This window comes from Alosa pseudoharengus, unplaced genomic scaffold (genome assembly GCF_046254945.1).
Source record: "Alosa pseudoharengus isolate Yale_2024_CS ecotype anadromous, Long Island Sound unplaced genomic scaffold, YU_APseudo_1.1 YU_APseudo_1.1_scf_7, whole genome shotgun sequence".
In the NCBI taxonomy this organism is placed as follows: Eukaryota; Metazoa; Chordata; class Actinopteri; order Clupeiformes; family Clupeidae; genus Alosa; species Alosa pseudoharengus.
This window is the reverse complement of record NW_027468859.1, coordinates 19,961,673-19,986,135: the sequence shown is the minus strand read 5'-3', so window position 1 is coordinate 19,986,135 and position 24,463 is coordinate 19,961,673. Positions and strand designations below refer to the sequence as shown.

At 41.5% G+C, this 24,463-nt stretch overlaps 1 protein-coding gene and 1 long non-coding RNA gene across 5 annotated transcripts; both read left to right on the top strand.

Moving 5' to 3' along the window:
* Positions 1–1,850: 1,850 nt before the first annotated feature.
* On the top strand, positions 1,851–5,942 carry LOC143109095 (uncharacterized). 2 transcript variants are annotated; one of them, XR_012983817.1, is made up of 5 exons: positions 1,851–2,498; positions 3,326–3,412; positions 3,493–3,642; positions 3,884–3,960; positions 4,734–5,942. It is a non-coding gene; the product is annotated as an uncharacterized LOC143109095 (long non-coding RNA). The 2 variants fall into 2 exon arrangements; XR_012983816.1 differs by lacking the exon at positions 1,851–2,498 and having other exon boundaries at positions 2,912–3,412; positions 4,734–5,941.
* A 1,905-nt stretch (positions 5,943–7,847) lies between these two features.
* LOC143109092 (uncharacterized) lies at positions 7,848–23,608 on the top strand. Of its 3 annotated transcripts, none has more exons than XM_076271696.1 (5): positions 7,848–7,931; positions 8,390–8,477; positions 8,780–8,899; positions 21,579–22,091; positions 22,335–23,608. In XM_076271696.1, exons 3-5 carry the CDS (start codon positions 8,857–8,859, stop codon positions 23,330–23,332), a joined length of 1,554 nt encoding a protein of 517 aa, XP_076127811.1. In that variant the 5' UTR covers positions 7,848–7,931; positions 8,390–8,477; positions 8,780–8,856; the 3' UTR covers positions 23,333–23,608. The 3 variants fall into 3 exon arrangements, with proteins under 3 accessions (XP_076127811.1, XP_076127810.1, XP_076127812.1); XM_076271695.1 differs by having other exon boundaries at positions 8,728–8,899; XM_076271697.1 differs by lacking the exons at positions 7,848–7,931; positions 8,390–8,477 and adding an exon at positions 18,613–18,682 and having other exon boundaries at positions 8,813–8,899.
* Positions 23,609–24,463: the final 855 nt, after the last annotated feature.

Sequence of the window (24,463 nt, the reverse complement as noted above, 5' to 3'; positions counted from 1 at the left end):
AGGTAACAGGTCCTTATACCAAGTTTGGACTTTGTACACCAAAGCGTTGCTGAGATACAAGGTCACTTCCTGTATTACAGCGCCCCCTATAGAGGCCACATGATGCCAATTTACTAGTGCGTCCCCACAATCAGATACCAAGTCCCTGTACCAAGTTTGGACTTCATACATTAAAGCATAGCCGAGATGTTAGCCCACTTCCTGTTTGGTGGCTTCATCGCCATATTTGATTGGCTGTCATGGGCAAACAAAAATTAAATGAAAAGATCTGACAAGTATCGTTTGTGCGGCTCGGTCTGAAGATGATCTCCGACAAGTTCTGTGAAAATCGGATGAAATTTGTAACCGCTGAAACTTTTCGTAGAGTTTGGACTGAATCCAATATGGCCAATATGGCGGAAAGTGATAGGATAGGGGTCGATGAACTCTGTATGGTCCAAGGATTCAGACACTACCTCAATTGTTAAAATCAGACAAAACGCATGTCCAGCATTGAACTGGTGGTGGCGCTAGAGTGTTCAATGTATATGCATATGAATTGCTGTGAGTGATTGGGACAGTGTCCTGAATGGTATCGAGTTTTGTTATGTTAACTCAAAGTGCCACAGAGATGTTAGTCCACTTCCTGTTTGGCGCTTCATCGCCATATTTGATTGGCTGTCACAGGCAAACAAAAATGAAATTGAAAAATCTGACAAGTATCGTTTGTGCGGCTCGAGCAGAAGATCATCTCCGCCAAGTTCTGTGAAAATCGGATGAAATTTGTGAACGCTGAAACTTTTCGTAGAGTTTGGACTAAATCCAATATGGCGGAGGTCCAATATGGCGGAAAGTGACGTAATAGAAGTCATTGAACTTAGGTCGGTCCAGGGATTCCAACAGTGCCTGATTTGTAAAAATCGGATGCACCGTTCAATCTTCACATGCGTTAATGCAATCCAGTTTTGACCCATTGGTGGCGCTAGAGTGTTGGGCATAGAGTTCTGTAAATTGGTGAGAGTGATCATGGGACAGTGCTGAATCAGTGTACCAAATTTCATAACTTTAGACCCAGCGATTCAATTTTCGGCCAGATTTTGACCTGTTGGTGGCAGGCGCGCGGGAACCTATTTTTGACCAGGGGTGCTGAATAACAAAAATAATGGATGTCCGACGATTCTCCCCCCCCCCCCCCGGACATGTTTCGGATTTTGACTGCTAAATAGCCTACGTCATTTTAGTGCGGTGTGCGGGTGATAGCGAGACGTTTTAGAAAAGTCCTGGGCAGCCATAAATTCCAATGTTCCGCGACAGCACTCCGAGTCCACTGCGCCACCCTAACCCCACAGAACTTGACATCATTAGCCTATTTCAGTATAGCTAAGGAAAATTACTTTTCTGATCGTCAAAACCACACCAGAGATGTTAGGTAAGGGATAATGCCCGACGAGGTGTCCATTATCAGAAATAAATGAACGACGCGGAGGCGTGAACTGTCCGACGCGAAGCGGAGGACGGTTGCTTCTGCGAAGTCCATTTATTTCTGATAATGGACGCATCGAAGGGCATTATCCCGTTATACCATGGTCACTTACGAAATAAATAAATATGAAATCAATTATTAATACTAAATGAGTTTTAGAGTTAAAATCCTTCGTTTTTTCAGCTGTTTTTGCAATGAATGTTGATAAGTCACAGCTGAGCGGACTAACTCTAGGTGTTGTCAAGCAACGTCATAATAATTTTATAGGTGTAGTAGGCTATATCACTTTTTAAATGACACCCTTTTCAACCTAGACCATGGTATAAGCTTTAAATATAGGCTAATAATCAGGCTGCAATGATCTCGCAAATAATTTCTGAATAGCCTACACAGTAAAATTCCAAGAGTTAAAATGACAGAGTAGACTGTTATTGACTCTAATAGAGTTACATTTACTACAGTTGGAGTAAAATGTACTCTAGCATATTAGTTAAAAAACAGAGTTAAAATCACAAGAGTTAATCATCCACCCCATTTTCTCATTTGGACGCCATTTTAGAAATTTCTTGGGAGATGTTTGCCTAATTATTATTTGGATATTATTCATAAAAAATAGTGTTTTTCTTCTAGTTAATTCCAAAGTCATTCGGTAGCTTTAAGATTTTTTTCTGGACTAGGCTACTAAAAAATTACTTGCAAGTTTGTAGGCTAGCATGTGCTACAGTAAAATAGGCAAATACTGCTAAGCTATCACCCATAAACCAGGCTATAAACGGAGTCTCTGTTATCAAGCCTATAGCTGTTCACAAAGAATAGTCAAAGCGAACAAACATTATAATAATAATTATTATTATTATTGTATGTTTGTTACATGCAATTGTGTAAGGGCTCAGACAAATTACTAACTGGCGAAACGTGCCCTCTGGCATCTCACGTCAGAGACGAACGTTAGTAGCTTATCACCCACTTCCTTCCATTTGAGACTGCAGCGACGCGACGGAGCCTGATTAGAAGAATCTCTCTGTTGCAGTTGAAGGTGAGTAGATGTTCATCTAAAATACACTTACTAGAGATTTATTTCACATGTGACATGTTCCGTAGTATGCCGCGAAAATGATAAACGATAAGTGGTGACGCGAAAGAGGAGTGTAACTGAACGTAAATGTATGGTCAAGATATCGTTCTGAAATGTGTTGACCTTCAGGGGCTAACGTTAACGTTAAGTTAACTGCTAACGAAGGTTGAAAGTTAACATGAACGTTAACGTTACCTCTGTGTAACATGAGGTACATGTCAATTCGTGCTCCTGTATTGTACAATGCTATACGTTTTTTTATCATGTTAATATTTACTCAACCAAATATGATACCAGTATAATCGTCTTTAATGGTTAACATTGACTTGGTTAGCCTATCAGCCAACGTAGCTCTCATTGGCAGCCTAGCATAATGCAAATCAGATATCAAATAAAGGCTATGGTTAGCTTAATGAGGTAACAGTTACTGTTGTTAGCTACTTAACATTAACAGTCATTAATAGGGCAAATTAGCTTAAAGGTCATGCTCTACTAAAAAGCTTGTTTCACGTAAAGCAGGCATCCATAAGCATGAATTTGGCCTTAACAAGTTGGTTATTTCAAAACTAGCTGCATTAATTTACTATCAAGGACATGTGTTGATTGCTGAATGTGCATCATTGATAGCATAGAAGACACGTGTTCAGTGCAAAGTGCCAACAGGTGCACGTGCCACATTAACTAGTTTAGTCAGTGTCACTGAGATAGTTGTTACCTGGTTTGTTTTAAGAAAGTGTTTTAAAAGTAGTGTTGATTTTGTCTGAATGTTTGATTTTATGTTTTTTCAGGATGTTGGTGAAAGTTAAATACCAGGCAGACCAGATACATTAAAATGGTGGAAACTGATGCCACTCTAGAGGATTTCTTTAACCAAGGTACTGATTTATTCAATTGTTGCATTTTTTAAGTCTATTGTCAGGTTTTTTTTGTAATGTTCTGTTAATTTTTATTTTAGTGTTCATGAAATTTGATATTGAAGCCAAACACCAAGCTGGGCTAAAATGTATGATGAGTTTGGTACAGAAGATTGACAACTATGTGTCTGAAGATGTGGTGAAGGATCCAAATTGTGGTGTATTAAAGCTGAAGCCTGCAGAAGATGATGGTGAGTTGTATTATGGAATGTAGTTAAAACTTGGTACAAGTTTTGTGAATATATCAACAGCGGTTGCAACACATTGTTTTGATGGAATGCCACTCTGTGGGGTTTGTGGATGTTGATTATGTCCGTCTTTGAGCCTATTTAGTGTTTAAAAATCTCAGTCATCAAAGACTACATGACATACAGCCGTCACAGGTACTGGACATGACTATATTACTGATTTATTCTGTCCTCTGCTTTGTAGTAGATGCATTATGTGATTCAGATGACACCACTGCCTTGTCTCCAAATAAGCCCAAGGGAGATGATGGGGTAGAGCAAGTAAGTGGCATTTTTTCCCTAGTTAAATATTGGTAAAATCTTTATGCTGCCCATTAACACAAAGGTAACCTAAACTGAAACCCACACTGAGGTATTTTTTTTTCTTCAAAAAAATTCCACAGACTCAGATCTGTGCAAAATGATCTTTTTATTCTAGATTTCGGTCATAGACCCTCTTCAGGAATCCTGAAAAAGGCCTATGACCAAAAGCTATATAAAAAGATAATTTTGCACAGATGCGAGTGTGTGGATTTGTCATGCTGTGCTTGACTTTTGACTTTAAATCCCAGTATCTCAACCACCAGATGAACAGTATTTTTTGTTTCTTTTAAATGATTGAACTTGAAATGAAACCATTTCATAAGTATTTCTGCATACAAATTGTAATGAATCTGTTTAAGATCAAATACATTGTTTACAGTGCACTGAATTTCACATTGATCTCCATTTCTCAAGGTCACCGAGAACTGTCGGTACAGGGAAAAAACAAAAAACAAAAAAACAATCGGATTCACTTAGCTCGAGATGCTGCAGCCAGGAAGCTACTGCGCTACACTCTAGGGGCATGTTCCTGAGCCCCAATGTTCATGACCCCAGAGTGTAGCGCTGTAGCTGCACAGTCGCTTTAGCTGCTGGCTGTAGCAACTCGAGCTATGTAAAACCGATTGTTTTCGTTTTACATACTCGGTGATCCAAGAAATGGAGATCTATTTGGAAAATCGCTGGATTTCCCCTTAATGCTGTAACTCACCCTACTTTATACTGTTTTATAGGAACATTTCTATGATCCAGCCAGCGGATCAGGGTACCTGGCCTGACGCATTAAAACAATTCAGAGGAAAGCCTCAGGAACCACAAAGTCTAGCACACAATGAACATAATGGAGGACCAGCTTCTGAAGATGTGCCCGAGCCAGTCCTGAATGAAGAACAGCTGAGAGAGGCGGTATCTCTAATGAAGCATTCTTCTGATGAAGAAGTTGTGCGGCTGAAGGTGAACGTTTGATTATCGTCAGAAAAAATGGTCCATGACCCTCAATCACCTCATATGCTTGCAACATTCTCTCGATTTGTGGATGTAATGGATCAGATTGAGCAAGACTGTTACTGTTTGGTGAGATTTCAGCGAAGCTTCTTGAGAGGTGGTCAACTATGTTCAAAGAGAAGACTATTAAACAGAGTAAAGGTCTTTCTTCCTCCAGCATCGAACTGCAAAAAAGGATCCAGGTAGCAGAATCACCACATGGGCTGTGTCCCGGTAGAACACTCAGGTTAAAGTATGGTGAGACTGGGTGTTTCAGGGACATTTTCTGGCTTTTAGAAAACATTTGGAAAGGTTACATGAGTATAGCGTTAATAATGTTCATGTTTTGGAAAATAACTGTAGTGAACACACAAGTAATGATTTGGCGGTAGATTTTGATACAGTGGTTCCTGTTATGCATTCTGCTGTACATGAGATACAGGTTGAGGAAACTATTCAGTTTTTTGAGTGATAAGCAAAGTGTTGAGGAAATGAATCATACTTTAAGTCATCTTAAATCTCTTCTAGGCCCCATCCATTGGATCATGCCTTAGGTATGAGCTACACCAGGCGCGTAACTGAAGCGATCTGTTCGCGACGCGTAAAATTCATTTTAAATGAATGGTCTATTTTTTTCAAACGTACGCGCCGCTATCACATCTGGTGTAGCTACCTCCATTGATTATAGTGGCAGCTAATTGTTGCAGCAGACGCTATGCGAACGTAAAGCTTCAGTTACGCGCCTGGTGTAGCTTCACTGTTAGAATGTGTGGACTTAAACATGTCGGTGATGCTAGAATGTTTCAGTACAGACTGTAGAGTGAGTAAAATTGGTATGTAAGCTAATGTATCACTAACAACAACTTGATATTATGTTCTAGTGGCTTTGTTCCATTTGATGCCAAATGTGTTGTACTGTACATGCATTTACAAAAGGAAAAAAAAAAAAAAACTTTTTATATTGTATATTGATACATTAACATAATATTTTGTAATAAATATTTTTTCAATAATTTGTCTATGTCCTTCAGATTTTGTAGAACTTGATAAAGGGTAAATAAAGACAAGCAAAATGGTGACTCTAGCAAGAGTAGCTGGGAATAAACTCTGAATAGAGATAAACTAAGATTACCCCATTAAGAGTTAAGATGACTCTGGAAAGAGTTGTTGGCTTATAGAGTAGATTTTTCTTTACTCCCTGTGGAGTTTATCTTGGTGATTTTCCAACTCTCTATAGAGTAAATTTAACTCTGAAAAATGTGCTCTAGGAGAAGAGTCAAATTTACTCTCTGTGGGGTGGGACCAATGGGTCTCTATGACAGAATCAGAATCGACTCTATTGGAGTCGAAAACAACTCTGTCAATTTTACTGTGTAAAGTGTCGTCTCCACAGCAAGTAGGCTATGTGTCCTAATTTCTATCTTAGCGACTAGGATAGTGAAATGATTTCACTAGCTATACATTTATTCGTTTTTTTTCAGCTTATCCATGCTTTTTTGAATGTGTAAATCGCATAGAATATGTAGGTCTATATCAACCGTAGGCCTAGGCTACACACTTGATCGCTATCACATAGCTGAAACCAAGCTATACGGTTCTTACAGTAGCCTAACTGACTCACGTTCACGTTGATCTCTATAACTGTTAATTTTTAGTAGCCTATATTCGAACCTATCCATAACCCTTTTTTGCTATTTGACTCATCATTTCACATACAAAAATATAAATAATGTCAGATTGCGAATTAGTAATTATTTAAAAAAAAAATTTTTTTTTAATCTATCTCCTGCCAGCAGGGGGTGCTGCAGCACCCTCAGCACCCCCCTTCCCGCACCCTTGGTTGGTGGCTCTAGACGGCTGGGTTTAGAGGTCCGTAAATAAGTGTGAGTGGTCAGTGGAGTGTCCCGAAACTTTCTGCCAAAAAATCTGAACTTTTTAGCCAGGCGTTCTATGGGCTGCCATAGACTCCAATGGCAGAAGTGTAATAATAATAGGAAAAGCTAGTAACTCAATGGGTGCCTTCGCAGTTTCGCTGCTTGGCCCCCAATTATAGAGTGCAAGGGTCCTACTGTATTATCTGCACGTGTCACTTGCTGAGAACAAGCCCCACACACCATGTGAACCCTTCAAGAAAGCCAGGCAGACATACCATGGGTAAATGTCACAATAATTATTTATTTATGAGCATACACAATTATAATATAAATATAAAATATGTATCATCATTATATCATTATATCTGTGTTGAGACAACCATAGAAGCAGTTTTATTTTAATTTCTGCCAAAACTGGTAATGTATCTGTAACAAACGCTCTTTATGCATTTTGACTGCATTTTGCAAACATAAGCAACACGGCTCTGCTTATTGCAGCTAACGTTAACTTAGCGTAAACATTTGTTGACAGTAACGTTAACTAAAAGTATGTATGGAGGAGGAGGACAACTAATACACCGTTTTCGGATTGTTGTCTGATGGCTTTGACATAAGATGTTGCTTTTACACGCATATTATAAAGTATACCTACATAATGTTATTAAAACAAATAGTTAAATTATACCTGGATGCGTTTATCGAGATATTCGTCGTCATGTCACAACCGAGTAGTTGCAGTTGCAGTCACTGCCATTTTTACATTTGGCGCTGGATTTTACCATACGGTACTGTAGAGGAGTAGCTTATAATAATCACAGCAGTGGATTCATATCACCTCGTATTATTCTTGCAGTGTCGTGGCGATTTATATATCTAAGTATATGTTAATAATGTTGGTTGTTTTAATTATTCTGATTATTCAACACTGTCAAGACCATTTGCTTGCTCACATTGAGTATAGACCCTTCGTGTTTTGTCAAAATGGTACATTCCAGGAAACATTCTCTTTCCAGTGGAGTGGCTCTGAAGAGAGAGTGCGTGCGTTTCACCCTATTTTATACAGTTTATTGTCATGTAAGATATGTTTTTGTGAACCCGTCAGATTTCATTATAAAGACAATGTTTCGATAGTGCTCGCTATTCTGAGTAATTGTGCAGCTTGCCATTGCTGGTAGTTTTGCAATGACCAATGAAGACAAAACTTACATCCGAGGACTGGCTTTGAAGAACACAGCTGACTTTTCTGGACTAGCTACAGATGAAGCAGCTGCTTTGAAACTTTAATTTTCTGTCACATGGATGCAGGCTGCATGATGCGACAGCCTGCATCCATTTCATTGATTACAATTCTCTTCTTATTGAGTAGCCTAGACTATGATATTACCTTAACGTTTATTTTTTTTTTAATTGCAGTGTAGATAGATAGATAGATAGATAGAGATAGATAGATATATAAGATATATGTTTCTTTATTGGTTTTAGTCATCTTCCAGACACCTCCAGTACTGATGTGCTTTTATGTGTTTACACAGGTTAATTAGACCTCAAAACATTGATTTGGCTGAAAAAGCAAGCCTACACTGACAGAGAAGGCCCCACAATTCATCAAACATGCAACAGGTAGGCTATCACACAAAAACACTCAAACACAACTCTTTAATTGTCTGTATCCTCTGCTGCCTTGTGGTAACACCAACCCTGAATGTGAAGATATGTTGCTTATAAAAACATCCTTCATAAAAGGCTGAAATTGTTACATACTTTTAACCTGCATTGTATCTTGTCTGTGAAATGAATTAATGTACATTTGTAGTTGAACAATTGAACAGAATTTGCATTTCTCTCTTCTCCCATGGGTTTGTTGGGACAGGAGGAAAAAGTAAGCATCACTCCTGTCTTCAACTCTGTCTGCTCCTCTTCAGACCCTCTGTCCCTGACTCAGTTAAGGAGGGTATCAGTGGCACTAACGGACAGCTCCAGGACACAAGGACAGCAAGAAATGGAGGAAGAGGACAGAAGAGCAGGAGGACAGCCTGAGACACGTAAGAGATCAGATCACTCTCTCTCACACCACACACACACAGAAAAGCATATCAAGCCAACACCAGGCGCCAATGCAGGATTGTCAGGAGGCCAGATTGCGAATTACCCCACCATAATTGGGGGGTACTACTTAGAATCTTTGCTCGGACGCAGCATCGTTTCACAAACTATGGATGGGAAGACTGCTGGGCAAATTATATGCAGTTCTTCTGTCACTCGTCTGATAATTTGCTGCGCAATTTATGAAGGAACTACGGACTGACATAAAAAAGAAAACAAATGTAAATCAGGAAGAAATACATTTTAAGTTGATCTGTTTGCATCTTTCCAGCGTGTGTTGCTGGCCTAGCCTATAGGGAAGAAAATATCTAAGTTATAATACCTGTAATATCTGTCAGCAGCTTGCTTGCCAGCGTTTCGTAGTAGGCCTACTTCGCAAAAGTTGTGAAATATAACCGCATATTTTTTGAATGTCGGCGACTGGCTAGCCTAGGCCTACATAAATAAAACGTGCGTTCATAATACGTGCGTGCTTGAGATGAAACCAGCAATTTTCAGCAGGATCATGTGAGGAGGACTTGTCTCTGAATTAATTTAAAACGTCAATGGTTTTACAATGTTTCAGTCAAGCTTTGGTTGGTTTAGATACAACTGGTATGCAAAATGTAAAGTAGTGGATTAACTTTAATTTGCTGTGCTGCATATGGGACAATAGATGCACATAGTAAATTATATAAAGTAGGCCTATTAAAATATTTAAATAGCTTAGTCTAACTTTGAAAAAAATATTAAAGGGAATCCAGTCCAGTGCACATGTCTTTGGCAAGTAGCCTAGGCTACTACAGACACAGGTGAAGAACAGTCAGCCTCAGACAGTAAGCACAACCAAATATGTACAGCCAGCTTTAAAAGCAAGCAGCCCAGACCATAAAATTGGGCATAATTTATAGCTGTGAAGGTAATTCACACACAATTATTTTTCTTTCGCCAAAATATATTTGGTAACTTCCTTAGACATCCAAAATGGTGTGGGGGTTAAAATTAGTAGAAAAGAAAACTATTGCATAACACAGTTTTAAGTTGTCGTATGTATCTTTTTGCTGTGGTATAGTCTTAATTTTTCTATTTAGATGTCTTGAAAAGGTCTTAAAAGTCTTTTAATTTGCTCTTGGAAAATGTGCAGATACCCTGTAAGAACATCATGTATACCTGCCAAAACCCCTCCACCAGCAGCCCGTCAAATGACCTTAGCGGCATTGTTTTCAAAACGATGAAAACGTTTGCACTTTATTGCACTTTGAATTCTGTTCAGTTCTATTTCATATTTGTTGTAATTTTGTTTCTGCTTTGTTTGAATAAAAAATAGTCTTATTTCAACTCAATTGTGGTTAATCACTATGAAAATATAAAATGTTCTGGATGGATACCATCTGTGAAGTTAACCAAGAATGGTATATAATCTGCAGGGATTGTAGTGAAAACATTAAAGGGTAAAAGTGTGGTTTCATGGGGTCCTTTAAAGGAGATTTCAAAATATCGAGATATGTATCGTATATCGTGAAATTGAGAAAATGTATCGGGATATACATTTTTTCCCATATAGCACAGCCCTATGTGCAACACACATACAAGGTCTAAACATGCAACAAACTGATAATCCGTAGGCTACAGAATATCTCATTGTTATTATATATCCAAAAGAGAACTGTCAACTCCCAAAAGTTAGAAGTTAAGTGCACTGAAACACCATTCTAATTACTAGTAAAGTACTTTACAAGAAGCCTATTGCCTATTTCATGAAATATTGATTTGGGTTTTTTTTAGATTTCATAAGACCTGGAGCAGTGTTTCCCAGAGAATTGAATTCCATTTGTGGTGGTTGGTTTGCAGAATTAACTTGAATGCAACAGTTTTTAACAAATTAGCACAGCGTGGTTATGATGCTAACCAGATTTAAGCACAATTTAGTACAACCTGGAAAATCATTGTGTGGTGGTCAGTGTTGATATTGTGGTGGGCCGCCACAATTAAGTCAATGTATGGGAAACACTGTGGAGGTAAGACCCAACCCTCTCATATACTGTGTAAACAGACACCAATTTTCCATTATAGTCTATGGTAGTCAGTGTCAAATCAACACAATTACTTGGAGATATGTAAAATCTGAGCAATATTTAATGTGATTAAGGAGCATACTATGAAAAACCATACTACCACAGAAGGACTACAGAGCGGTAACCTACAAGAATCCGATAACTAGAACAAGCTGGGTATCATCAACACTACAGTAATCTACAAATGAGTCACATATACACACATGCACAAACACAGATACACTTTTCCTTTTCATCATAGTGTCTCTGTGAATAAAATCAAATCCTAGTTTCATTGAGATAGTATCAGGGTTCTCAGATGAAACTACATTTATCAAACTAAAAATATGAAATAATAGAATGTAAAAACAATACTAACCAATTAAAAACAAATTCACAAATTAAAAACAAATTCATAAAACATAACACAAACATAACACAAATTCATGTGCATAACATAAAAACATCTTTTTGTTGTTTATTTGTCAATGACATCCACGCAGACACACTGTCAAGCTTGATACAGTTAAAACATCGTGCTGAGAAACTGAAAAAGTTAGTGGTCCCTAGTGTGATGGTCTGCTGGCCTTGTCTGCGTCTGTCTTGCCCTGTGCTTTGTGTGTTTTCTTGTAGGCGTGGCTGCAGACCATCTGTGACATTGCTGACACCTGGGCCCGGTGTCTTCACGCCCTTTAAAACGGCTTCCACCCTGTTACCCGTTGGAGCTTCTTTTCTTTTGCCTGATGGCTTTCTTGCATGCACCACACTTTCATCCATTGTCCACGCAGCCACACACTTACGTTACACTACTGACTCTACTGACTTCCACACTCTACGTTTTAGTTACCGTTATAATAAATTACTTGTTATTTTGGCTTCAAACGCTGCTTCCTTCATTTTTGCCATGGCCTTTGAGCCGGGTCATGACAAAATGGGGGCACGCCGAACTTAGTGACCCGTTCGTTTTGCAAAATTTTTGTGAAGTGTTCGTAACTTTCCGTTTTTTTCCGGTCTGCAAGTGCTGCAGGTCGAATTTGTGAATGGCGTGTCGTCATTCGTTACGTCACTTGATAGTGGGGATCAGGTTCTGCTCAAGTGTTTGTCTTTTGCGCTGTTTGTTTAACTGTAAGCGACGTAAGTGTGTCCCTTGTTAGGTGAAGCGGCGTTGTCCCTTTTGGACTTCGTCGGGGGGGGGTTGTTTAGTGTTGTGGTGAAAGCGGTCAGAGCGGTTGTCTCGGGAGTGTATCCATGGTGTGAGAGGAGTCGCCAGGTTCTGGTTGCTTTTCTTCCCATTGGGCTTTTGCACTTAATTACCCACCGCCAGTAACTGCATGAAGAGTTAGGCCGCAGCTTAAATAGGTAGGTTGTGGGCCTTCGTTAGTTAGCGGGACAAACATTGCTGTTGCTTGGCCTTCAGCTTGGGGGGCCTGGTGCAAGGAGTCACACACTTAGCCTACTGTATGTTTGTTTAGCGTTGCGCACATTAGGATAATGCCGACGGTAGAAGTTGAAGATTTCATCGCTTCTCCATCGTTATTGTTACAAATTGACCATGAAAAGTATAAGGTTAATGCAGAGATTGAAAAAGACCTGGCAGTTGAAAAACAGGACAGAACAGAACAGACGCGCTTAGACTTAGAGCACAAGCTTCAGGTTATCAGGGAGAGTAAAGTTACACCAGCGCCTCGGTTAAGATCTGGCTCGCAGTCTAGCGTCGATCAGTCTGATCCATTTCATTTTGATGTTCAGGGAAATTGGCCATTAGTGCCTAAGTTTTCCGAGAGCGATCCTGACACGTTTTTTCTTTTGTTTGAACGTTTAGCTGATGCGCGGAGTTGGCCCAGTTTCGCTCGTGCATTACTGCTGCAGTGTGTAATAAGTGGTAAGGCACAAGAGGCCATCTCAGCATTGTCGCCAGATGATAGTCAGGACTATGACAAGGTAAAATCCGCCGTGCTGAAGGCATATGAGCGTGTTCCTGAACACTATCGGCAGAGATTTAGATCATGGAAGAGAGGTCTAAAACAGAGCCATTTAGAATTTGCGCGGGATTTAACCATTTATTTTAACCGCTGGTGTGCTTCTGTGCTGCTGATTTTGACGGTCTCTGTGATCTAATTGTGCTCGAGCAGTTTAAAAACTCTCCCCCATCATGTTGCTAAGTATGTCTGTGAACAGAAGGCGCGTACTGCAGCTGAAGCAGCCGCTCTAGCTGATGATTATGTGTTAATCCATCAGAATGTCCCTCTTGAACGCCGTTTTCAATTTAGTAGTGGAGGTGCACCTGCTGAAAGTTTTGTCCATTCAAACAGACTTCCTCTGTCTGGTAGTGGGCCTGGTGGTTCGGGTGAGTCTGATAAGATTTGTAATTTCTGTCATAAACGTGGCCACTGGAAGGCTGATTGCTACATGCTCAAGTCTAGTAAATATCCTCTTCCAGGTTCGCGTCCTAAGGGTGCTGGCTTAGCTGCACCTGGTTGCTTTAATATGCCTGCTGTTGTTGATAGCAAGTCACAGCTAACAAACTCATGTGTCGCTGCACTTGATTCCTATTTGCCATTCATTAGAACAGGGTTGGTGTCTATGGTTGGCAGTGATGTCAAGGGGCCGGTTAAAATCTTGAGAGATACAGGGGCATTTGACTCTTTTATTAAAGCTGGGGTGTTGCCTCTGTCTGAAAGTTCTGAATTGGGCAGTTCAGTGCCAGTTCAGGGAATGAGCTTAAATGTTTTGCGGGTGCCACTTCATAAAGTAATGCTTGATTGTGACGTGTTTCAGGGTGAGGCTGCGCTGGCTGTGCGCCCAGCACTCCCAATTGAAGGGATCTCTGTGATTCTCGGCAATGGCCTGGTTGGTGCTCAGCTATGGCCTGATGTTACTCCGCCCCTGGTGGTGGATCCTGTGCCTCAGTTGAAGTCTGAGCTAGACGAGTGTGCACAAAACTTTCCTGAGACTTTTGCAGCTTGTGCGGTAACACGGGCTATGGCGCGGGCAGAGTCTGAGGTTGAGCGGGTTCCTCAGTCTGGTAAGAGCAAGTTGGTGGAGAAATTTTCTTTGCCTCTGTCTGATTTCCCTGTCTCTGTGTCCCGTAGTGAGTTGGTTGCTGAGCAGCAGGCTGACCCTTCACTGGCTGGGATGTATGAGTTGGTCCGGCCTGAAAGTGAAATGAGGGACAGTGCTTGCGGAAATTTTTCTTTAAGGTTCACTCTTGGTAAGAAAATGGGCTTGGCATGCAGATTTGTTTGTTGGGGACTCTGTTTTTCAACTTGTTTTACCAGCTAAGCTGCGTCAGTCTGTGTTAAAACTACTTGTTGACTGTTATGTGTCAGAGCACTCGATATCCGGCAGCGTATCCGCTGCGAACTATTTCAACTAGATCAGTAGTTCGTACACTATCACAATTCATTTCAATTTTTGGTATTCCCAAAATTATTCAATCAGATCAAGGTTCAAATTTCTCGTCCCATGTATTTGCTCAGGTTTTAAAACAACTCCGTGTTCAACACAACTGAGCTTCAGGGTACCATGCCCAAAGTCAAGGGGCATTGGAGCGTTTCCACCAAACGCTTAAGTCTCTCCTTCGGGCATACTGTACAGAATTGGGTAGAGACTTGGAAGAGGGTCTACCCTGGCTAATGCTGGCAGCTAGGGAGGTGACTCAAGAGAGCTTAGGGTTTAGCCCAAATGACCTTGTGTTTGCTTATCCAGTGCGGGGTCCATTGGCAGCCCTGGCAGATGCCTGGAGGGAGGAAACCCCTCCAAAGAATTTGGTTGATTTTGTTAATGGGTTTAGGCGTCGTCTTTATTTGGCAGGTACCTTGGCAAAAGAAAAATTGGGTATGGCGCAACAAAAAATGAAGTCGTGGTATGATCGACATACTGAGCGTAGGGTGTTTGTTCCAGGGGATCAGGTGTTGGCTTTGTTTCCCACCCTTCAGTCTCCATTTCAGGCCAAGTTTTCGGGGCCGTACTCTGTGGTGAAACAGGTGACTGAACAAAATTACCTAATCGCTACACCGGGGCGTAGGAAGAGCACACAGGAGAGGTCTGCACTCCCGCGGGTCCCGACGCAAAAGAGTGCGGCGCGGGACAACTTTTGAAATCTCTTTGCGGGAGCGGGCGGGATGAGAGAGGTGCGTTCGCGGGTGCGGGACAAACCGATGATTCACTGCACTCCCGCAAATTAAATATGTGCGCAAAATTAAATATGGAAATTATTAAAGTAGTGTTCATAACTATAGTTTAGCTGGATGTTCTGTTAGGCAGCATTAAAAAACGGGGTTTAAGCATAACTGACGGATAGCAGGCCTATAGCCTATATTGTCGTTTACGTGGTTAATTTGTTCCTGCTGCTCATTGTCAAAACTAGAAATCGAAAGCATGACTGAGGAAGAGGGCACCAGACTAGGCCTAGCCTACTTCAGTTGTTAGCCTACATTCAGAACCAAGAAACTGACATCTGGCGTCTTTCTCAGGTGTGTGTGCTCCTTTCGTGAGACAGAAAGAAAAACTGAATAGGCTATCCCTGCTGCATGCGGGCTTTAGCGGGCGGGAGCGGGACATCATGTTACAGATGCGGGCGGGAGCGGGACTAAAAATGACACATCAATGCGGGAGCGGGACAGAATATTGCGGGAGCGGGCGGGCGCGGGACTGAAAAATCAGTCCCGCGCAGACCTCTAGCACACAGCTCTGCCATGTTAATTTATTAAAACCTTATTACACCCGTTTATCACCTCGTGATTCTTAAATAGGTGATGTCCCGCAAGCAGCTTGTGTAGCTGGGCCTGCTAATTTGTTTACCACTCGCCCTGAGGAGTGGGAGGATGAATTGGGTGTGCCTGATCAGGCGCTCCTCCTTGGTCGGTTAAAAAACTCTGAGGCCCTCTCTAATCTTGGTGGGTTGCTAGCACATTTGCCCACGTCCCGTTCTGCTGAGTTAATAGATCTGATACAGAGCTTCCCTTGTTTGTTTTCTGATACGCCTGGTCGCACACATCTGATTGAACATGACACTGAAGTCGGAGATGCTAAGCCGATAAAGCAAAGGTTCTATCGGGTAAATGCAGATAAACTGAAGTGTCTAGATGGGGAAATTGCATACATGCTTGAGAATGGTATAGCTGAACCTAGTTCCTCTAGTTGGGCGTCTCCTTGTTTGCTGGTTCCAAAACCGGATGGCACGCTACGCTTCTGTACTGATTTTCGCAGAGTAAATGCAGTCACCAAGCCCGATCTGTTCCCTCTTCCAAGAATGGAAGATTGTATAGATCAGGTGGGCTCTGCGAAATTTGTCAGTAAGCTGGATTTACTAAAAGGTTACTGGCAAGTAGGGTTGGATATCGTTTGGGTTTTATCCGATACCGGTGCTAAAACGATACTTTTAAAACGGTGCCGGTGCCAAAACGGTGCCTGAACCGGTACTTTGTTTTTAAAATATTTTAAATTAAAATGGCCTAAAGCATGAATTGCTTTTTTTTATTGATGAGACAAATTTGAACATGAAATTGAACTGTTATATTCAATTTACTATCAATATCTCATTGCCCCTATGAATAATACATTTAAATGTTAAAACAGCTTGCCATGCATGCACACACAATGGTAAGCTCTGCTTTCAAGTTTACCCAGTGTAGGCGGTTTGCCATAAGGTATGTTAAAACCACTTGCCATAAAACTGGCAGGTCATGGACAACGGCATTTGCAAGCAAGCTAATCTAACAGGGACTCTACTTTCCAGTTAATTCAGTGTGTTGCCAAATGCTTCAAGAAATTGTATGTCTTAACCCATAACACGCAGTAGTTTTGAACATGTTAGGCTACATGTCGGTGTTGAAGTGTTAAGATTCCCAGCAGAAGGCATTTTAACAGCAACTATGGCTATGCGCTAACACCAGTCAGCTGAGTTTAATTAGCGATAACGTACGGAGATGGTTTCGTAGCCTCTTTGACAGCTCAGTGACATCAGGTATGTAACCTACATATTTGTTTTTGCCAGCTAACTTTTAACATGATCTTCATATTCATTGTGATGCTATATGGACCTCATGCACATGAAAGATTAATATCATGCCATTATGTTGTTTAACACACCGTGAAATAAAGTTTTCACCTTACAACTTTGCTGATAACATTTCAAATAAATGTCAGTTAGCGCATTAGCAAGGATATTGTGTAACGTATAGGCTAGGCTAGCCTACTGTTGATGTTGTTTCATAGCCTTTTGCTTGTGTGTAGTTAGGCCCACTGCTAGATTTTGACAGGAGCTCGCGATATCACTTTAAAGTAAGCTACTTGGGCTCACGCAAGCTGTCAAACACTGTCCACTCATGTGGTGCACCCCTCTGGTTTATACATCCAGTGTTTATCATCTAACTGTATCTGGATGTCTTGCTATCAGAGCAAGATGTTAGAAATGGCACATGACATGCAGTGATGCCTCGTATAAAAAAAAAAAAAAAAAATGCTATTTAAGCACCGAAATGAGGCACCGAAATCTACGTTGTTATTCGATGCAGTTACTACCGTTTGTGTCGGCACCGGTGCCATATTAGAACCGTGTTTCGGTGCCCAACCCTACTGGCAAGTGCCTTTGTCAGACCGTGCTCGGGAGATTGCTGCCTTTATAACACCTAAGGGGTTGTATTCTTACTCAGTTATGCTATTTGGTCTTCGGAATGCACCAGCAACATTCCAGCGTCTTATGAATCGTGTTGTCGGTGACATGGAAGGCTGCACGATGTATTTAGACGATGTGGTGCTGTGTTCAGATACTTGGGACGTTCATATTCAGCGGATGCGGGAACTTTTCATTCGTTTGGCGGAGGCGAGGCTCACAGTCAACCTCGCAAAGTGTGAGTTTGCGAGGGTGACTGTGACCTATCTTGGCCGTGTGGTGGGGCAGGGGCAGGTTCGCCCTGTTAATGCTAAGGTTCGAGCTGTTGAGCAGTTTCCTGCACCAACCACTTAAAAAGAGTTGATGCGGTTCCTTGGCCTGGTGGGCTACTATAGGAGTTTTTGTAGAAACTTTTCTACGGTTGTGGCTCCTCTTACTGATCTCCTGAGGGAGAAGGAAAAGTTTGTCTGGTCTCCTGCTTGTCATGTTGCTTTCCAATAGGTGAAGAGGCTCCTTTGTGATGCACCAGTCTTGGCAGCACCACGTTTTGATTGTTCATTTAAACTCTTTGTTGATGCTAGTCTGGAGGGTGCTGGGGCTGTTTTGGCCCAAGAGGATGATCGTGGCATAGACAAGCCTGTTAGTTTCTTCTCTAGAAAGTTCAATTCGTATCAACGTAACTATTCTGTTGTGGAGAAGGAGACTTTGGCGTTGGTTCTAGCTTTGAGACATTTTGATGTGTATGTTGGTGGAAGTACGCCTGTAATGGTTTTCACAGACCATAATCCACTCACATTTCTTAATTCTTTACACTGTCCCAACATGAGGTTAATTAGATGGTCTCTTTTTCTGCAATCTTATTGTCTAGAGATCCGCCACATCAAAGGGACCGACAACGTGGTGGCAGACGCGTTGTCTAGGGCTCCCCAGGTGTAGCGGTCTTGTCTGTTCTCACTATTCCATCCCTTCTTCCCCTTCCTGTACTCTTAAATATGCTTCCTAGGTGCACCGGTTGGCGAGTTGGGGAGAGGTTGAATGTGTTGAGCTGTGGGACGGACGTCAAACACCTTCAGGTTGCAGCTTATAAATTAAGGGGATTGGATGGGTAGCTGATCTACTGTGGTACTCCTAGTGTTAAGGGGAATTTCTATTTATATAATGTTTAGTTTTGATGAGATGATTAATGTTTTGATAGCCTTGTATTGTGGGCAGGACTCCAGTAAGGAGCCTGCCTTTTGTGGGAGGGGGTGCTGGCCTTGTCTGCGTCTGTCTTGCCCTGTGCTTTGTGTATCTTGTAGGCGTGGCTGCAGACCATCTGTGACATTGCTGACACCTGGGCCCGGTGTCTCCACGCCCTTTAAAACGGCTTCCACCCTGTTACCCGTTGGAGCTTCTTTTCTTTTGCCTGATGGCTTTCTTGCATGCACCACGCTTTCATCCATTGTCCACGCAGCCACACACTTACGTTACACTACTGACTCTACTGACTTCCACACTCTACGTTTTAGTCTGTGTACTTGCGTTACCGTTATAATAAATTACTTGTTATTTTGGCTTCAAACGCTGCTTCCTTCATTTTTGCCATGGCCTTTGAGCCGGGTCATGACACTAGTCAGTCCCAGAACCCAGTAGAGTCATATTAACCAGCTTATTAATAGTAACACACACACACACAGACACACTCACTCACTCTCACACACAATGCCGGCGCTCCGCACACGCACATCATGCACTGCGCGTAGGGCACCAAGTGCCTGGGGGGGGGAACCAAAAAATCTGGGTCGTGAAAAATCACCACAATAGGCTACTAGTATAACTAACAAATGAAATATGTCTAAAGCATGTTAATATGCAAAAGCATTACAAAAGTAATATAGGCCTAGACCAAATTAGTCGAGAAAAAGGTGAATCTCCTGTGCGGCCCTCTCTCCAGTCTCCCTCTGGTGCCCCCCTCCCCCACCTCCCAGTGGTCTGTTCGATTATGCCTCAATCCCAAATTTGGCAGACACCTTAGACATGGCCTGGAAAAGGCACTAACGGTGGGTTTCCACACAGCGAAAGACCTCACGATTTTCGTCCAGCGAAATTTCGCCTCGGGGACGTGACGGCCAAACCGCTAACCTTTTGACTGCAGTGTTTAGCCATGGGTGGCAAGCGAGCTAATTAGGCTAGTTCAAATGTTTAAGTCCTTAATGAAGATATCCAGGGGTCTTTAAGTTGATGTTGCCTATAAGCCTATAAACAACAATTCATGTTCATAGAAACAACAAGGTCAATAAGACATAATATATTTCATACCTATGTTGCAGCATGTAGCCTAGCTGTCTAGCTAGGTTTACAATGCAATCCAATGTCCGAAAATACTAGCATTTCGCCTGTCAGCTAGCTAAAAAGGTTGAGTGTTTAAACTAACATATATAGTGGTCTATTTAGTGGTGTATGTGCTCTGACTAAGTTTGTGTGGCATATAAACCACAATTTGTGTTGATACAATTGCCAATGTTTGTTTAGAAACATTTTAATCACATACAAATTTTCGTGTTACAGCTCAGGTAGTCTCCGACATCTTGGTCAGACTTTTTTGTAACTCCCGCCTCCAAACACAAAGACGCGGACCTGATTAGTTCTCGAATGGTCCTCATTTAAATAAAGTGAAACTTTCGCCAACTTTGTTTCGCCTGCCTCGGCGATTCGCTCTCATTTCGTCTCCATTCAACCTCAATGAGAGTGACGCGAAATTTCGGTGTGTGGAAACACACCGTAAGAGTCGGGGGTGGAAAAAGGAAAAAGAAGAGACAGCGGGATGATGCTCGCGCATCACTTGCAGTTAAGACAATGTTTTAAGTAAAAAATGTAAATAGTTTTGTAGCCCTTGCGTGTATGGATGTCTATGCTTATGCCAGGTAATAGGCCTACTACTACCGTCAATAAACTTTGTAATGTAAGCTCCTACTAGCCATGCTCATGTTCAAGTGTTACGTTGCAAATGATTGATGCTGGCTAGCTAGTTATTTTATGTTGTGGATATGGATATGGATTATGGGTTATTGAATGCTATTCAACACTCTGCTGTTTTCTGTTAACGTTAGCAATCGGTGCATAAGACTAGCAATCCTTCCTCAGGTTGCTAGCTAGCAATGCTATTTCTGATTATGCTTAAACTGGGCTTGCTATTTCTTTTAGCCATCAGCGATATAGTCAGGTAACGTTAGCCTATTAGCCTAGTTTGCTTTGCTTTTCAGGACGCTTTTTTGGCGTTTGCTATCAATTATGATCAAACGATCTAATTGTGTAGTGAAAAAGTAACGCGACAAGTGACACTTTCACAACGTAATGAAATGATGAGTGGGAAACGGCTCTTGGTAAGGTGAACTTTGGAAAAACCCTGCAACGTGATATGATTTTGCCAAATTAGACAGCTTTAGATAAGTTTAGCTATTGTTCTTATATGGTCATTTTCAAGAGGTTCATAGGCCAGGGGCGACATCTGTTGGTGAAACTGCAATTAGAAAAAAAACTAACTAAGAAATTCTGAATGGTTGTTATTCCTTTGGTGGTGGTGGTTGGGTGGTGGGGGGGCACCACCAAGCATTTGTACTTAGGACACCCAAATGGCTAGTGTCGGCCCTGCTCACACACACACACATTTACACCAACACACAGGGTTCTCTAATACATTCGGCCCAAAACTCAAAAGATATCTCTGCCGACATTAATTAAGGTCAGCTTCATGCCAGAGATTGGTTCCAATTATTGATTGTGTTGAATATGAGGACCAGGACACTGTAGCCCTGTGTATTCCCATCTTGTGTTATGTGTCTGTGTGTGTCTGTTATTAATAGATGGATGAAGTGTGTGTTTTTTTCATACAGGAACTCTGTACAGAACATTTCTGATATAAAACAGGACAATTGTTAATATTTATGTAAGAATTATTGGTGATATGTGTTTTTTTTTTGGATACAACAGGAAATGGATCATCTCCTTCAGCCTCAGGATTATCAACATCCGCCTCCATCTCATGGACAGAGAAGACCAAGAAGTACTTCTGTTCTCTGTGTGGTAAAAGCTTCCACTTACGGTCTCAGTTTATGCTGCATCACTGTGCTCCCATAGCAAAGAAGCAGCACTCCTGCTCCCAGTGTGGCAAGGGTTTCTTTGATGTGCGAAAACTCAAGTCACACCAGCACATTCACAGAGGAGAGAAGCAACACCACTGCACTCAGTGTGGCAAGAATTTCACTAGCGCAACATCTCTGAAGAGACACCAGCACATTCATACGGGAGAAAAGCCACACATCTGCGGTCTGTGTGGCAAGGGTTTTACGAGACGGTATCTTCTCAAACGACACCAGCACATTCACTCTGAGGAAAGGCCATACCATTGCAGTCACTGTGGCAAGAGTTTCACTCGAGGGGATCATCTAAAAGAGCATCAGCGTATTCATACAGGATTGAGGTCTTACCGCTGGGCTCCATTTGGTAAGTTTCACCTAAGAGAATGATCTTAGGAGTTATGTCAGTGCACTCATAGAAAAAGGTAGCACCTCATTCAAGATTGTACACATTTTACTAGGGCATACGATGTCATGGTGAAAAGTTGTAACACTGCATTGCAGTGTAGTCAGAGTTCGAATTAAGAGTATCATCTCAAACAACACTATGACATGTCTGCCTCGTGTATGTTCTTATACCCATTTTGTTTGCCCTGTTTATATGAAACAGGAAAAGGACCATCTCCTTTTTTGGCGGTTCCAGCATCCACCTCTATCTCACACAGAGAGAAATACAAAAGATACTCCTGTTTTCTGTGTGGCAAAGGCTTCCACTTATGGTCTCGGATCCAGCTGCATCGCTATGCTCACATAGTAAAGAAACAATACCCCTGCTTCAAATGTGGCGAGAATTTCCTTGTTGTGGCCGAACTCAGATCACACCAGCGCGTCCACATGGGTGGGAGACCACACCGCTGCACTCAATGTGGCAAGGGTTTTCCTATCAAAAGCACGCTCAACAGACACCAGCGAACTCACACAGGAGAAAGGCGTCACCTATGTGCTCAGTGTGGTAAGACATTCACCAGAAAGCAACGTCTCGAAACACATCAGCAAAGGCATACAGGAGAAAGGCCATATGACTGCATTACATGTGGTATGAGTTTCTTCAAAAAGGATACTCTCAAACAACATCAACGCACTCACACAGGGGAGAAACCATACCATTGTACTCAGTGTGGCAAGAGTTTTGCTGATGGGAGTAGTCTCAAACAACACCAGCGCGTGCACACAGGAGAGAGGCCATACCACTGCATCATATGTGGCAAGAGTTTCACTAGAAGTAATCATCTCAAGCAACACTACCATGTTCACACAGGAAAGAAGCCATACCTTTGCACCGTGTGTGGCAAAAGTTATGCTAAAGGAAGTAGTCTCAAACGTCACCAACACATGCACACGAGAGAGAGGCAGTACCATTGCTCTCAGTGTGAAGCGAGTTTCACTGCGATGTCTAAACTCAATGAACACCAGTGCATTCATACAGGAGGGAAGCCATATAACTGCACTCTGTGTGGAAAAGGTTTCACCCGTCAAAGCGATGTTAATAGACACCAGCGTGTTCACACAGGAGAAAGGCCATATATTTGCGCACAGTGTGCCAAGAGCTTCACCAGAAAGGATCATCTCAAGAAGCATCGATGCCATCATGCAGGGGAAAGGCCATAGCACTGCGCTTTTAATTAGTTTAGTTTTAATTGAGGGCATCATCTTCAACAACACTGGCGCAGTCACTCACTGCTCCAAGTCTAATCCAGTGCAAATTTGACCACTCTGGTCGTGATCCCTTGTAGATCTGGCAACAGTTTGGCCATGATTCAATACCATTCTGGTCCAGACCCAAAGAGAATGGTGTACTGTGAGGGTCACTTTAAACCATTCATGTTTTGCTGGGGAGTCATTGCAAACAATTCTTGTTTTTCCATACCTCTTTCAATAGTAAATTATTTTGTTTCTCTCCTGTTGTAGTGTCATGTAAGTTTGTCTATAATTAGATTGTGTACATACATACTATATATATATATATATATATATATATATAGGCATGTATGTTAATGCCAATGTGGGGTCTATTTGAGTGTTACTGGGGCTTACTAAAAAGCGGTGGAAATGCATCATTTAAATGGAAAAGCTGGGGTGTAACACTGACATGTTTAAATCATATCCATTATGATCACAAGGATCACAATAACACCAGCCTACTCCCTACAGCATTCAATATTTTGTAGTTGTACCTTATCATTACACACATTTTGCATTAAGGCCGGGATATTTTGCCTGTCTCTAATTAACAGAAGTGTGGTTATAGTCTTTTGTAACCAGCCTGTATGAGAATGAAGAGTAATTATAGAGTACAAGGGTCCTATTATCTGCACGTGTCACTTGCTGAGAACAAGCCCCACACACCATGTGAACCCTTCAAGAAAGCCAGGCAGACACACCATGGTTAAATGTCACAATATTGATTTATTTCTGAGCATACACCATTATAATATAAATATAAAATATGTATTTTATTTTTAAAATTGGTGAGACATCATTATATCTGTGTTGAGACAACCATAGAAACAGTTTTATTTTAATTTCTACCAAAATTGGTAATGTATCTGTAACAAACGCTCATTATGGTGCCATTCTATAAGGTACAGAGAGAGAGAGAGACAGACAGACAGACAGATAGAGAGAGAACAATATACCTCATCTGAACAAATTACAATGCAGCAGCAAATGGACCACTCTTTAGAAATAGCAGGAACATAAAGTCAAAACATATCTAGAATCACTGTACAAACAAGAAAA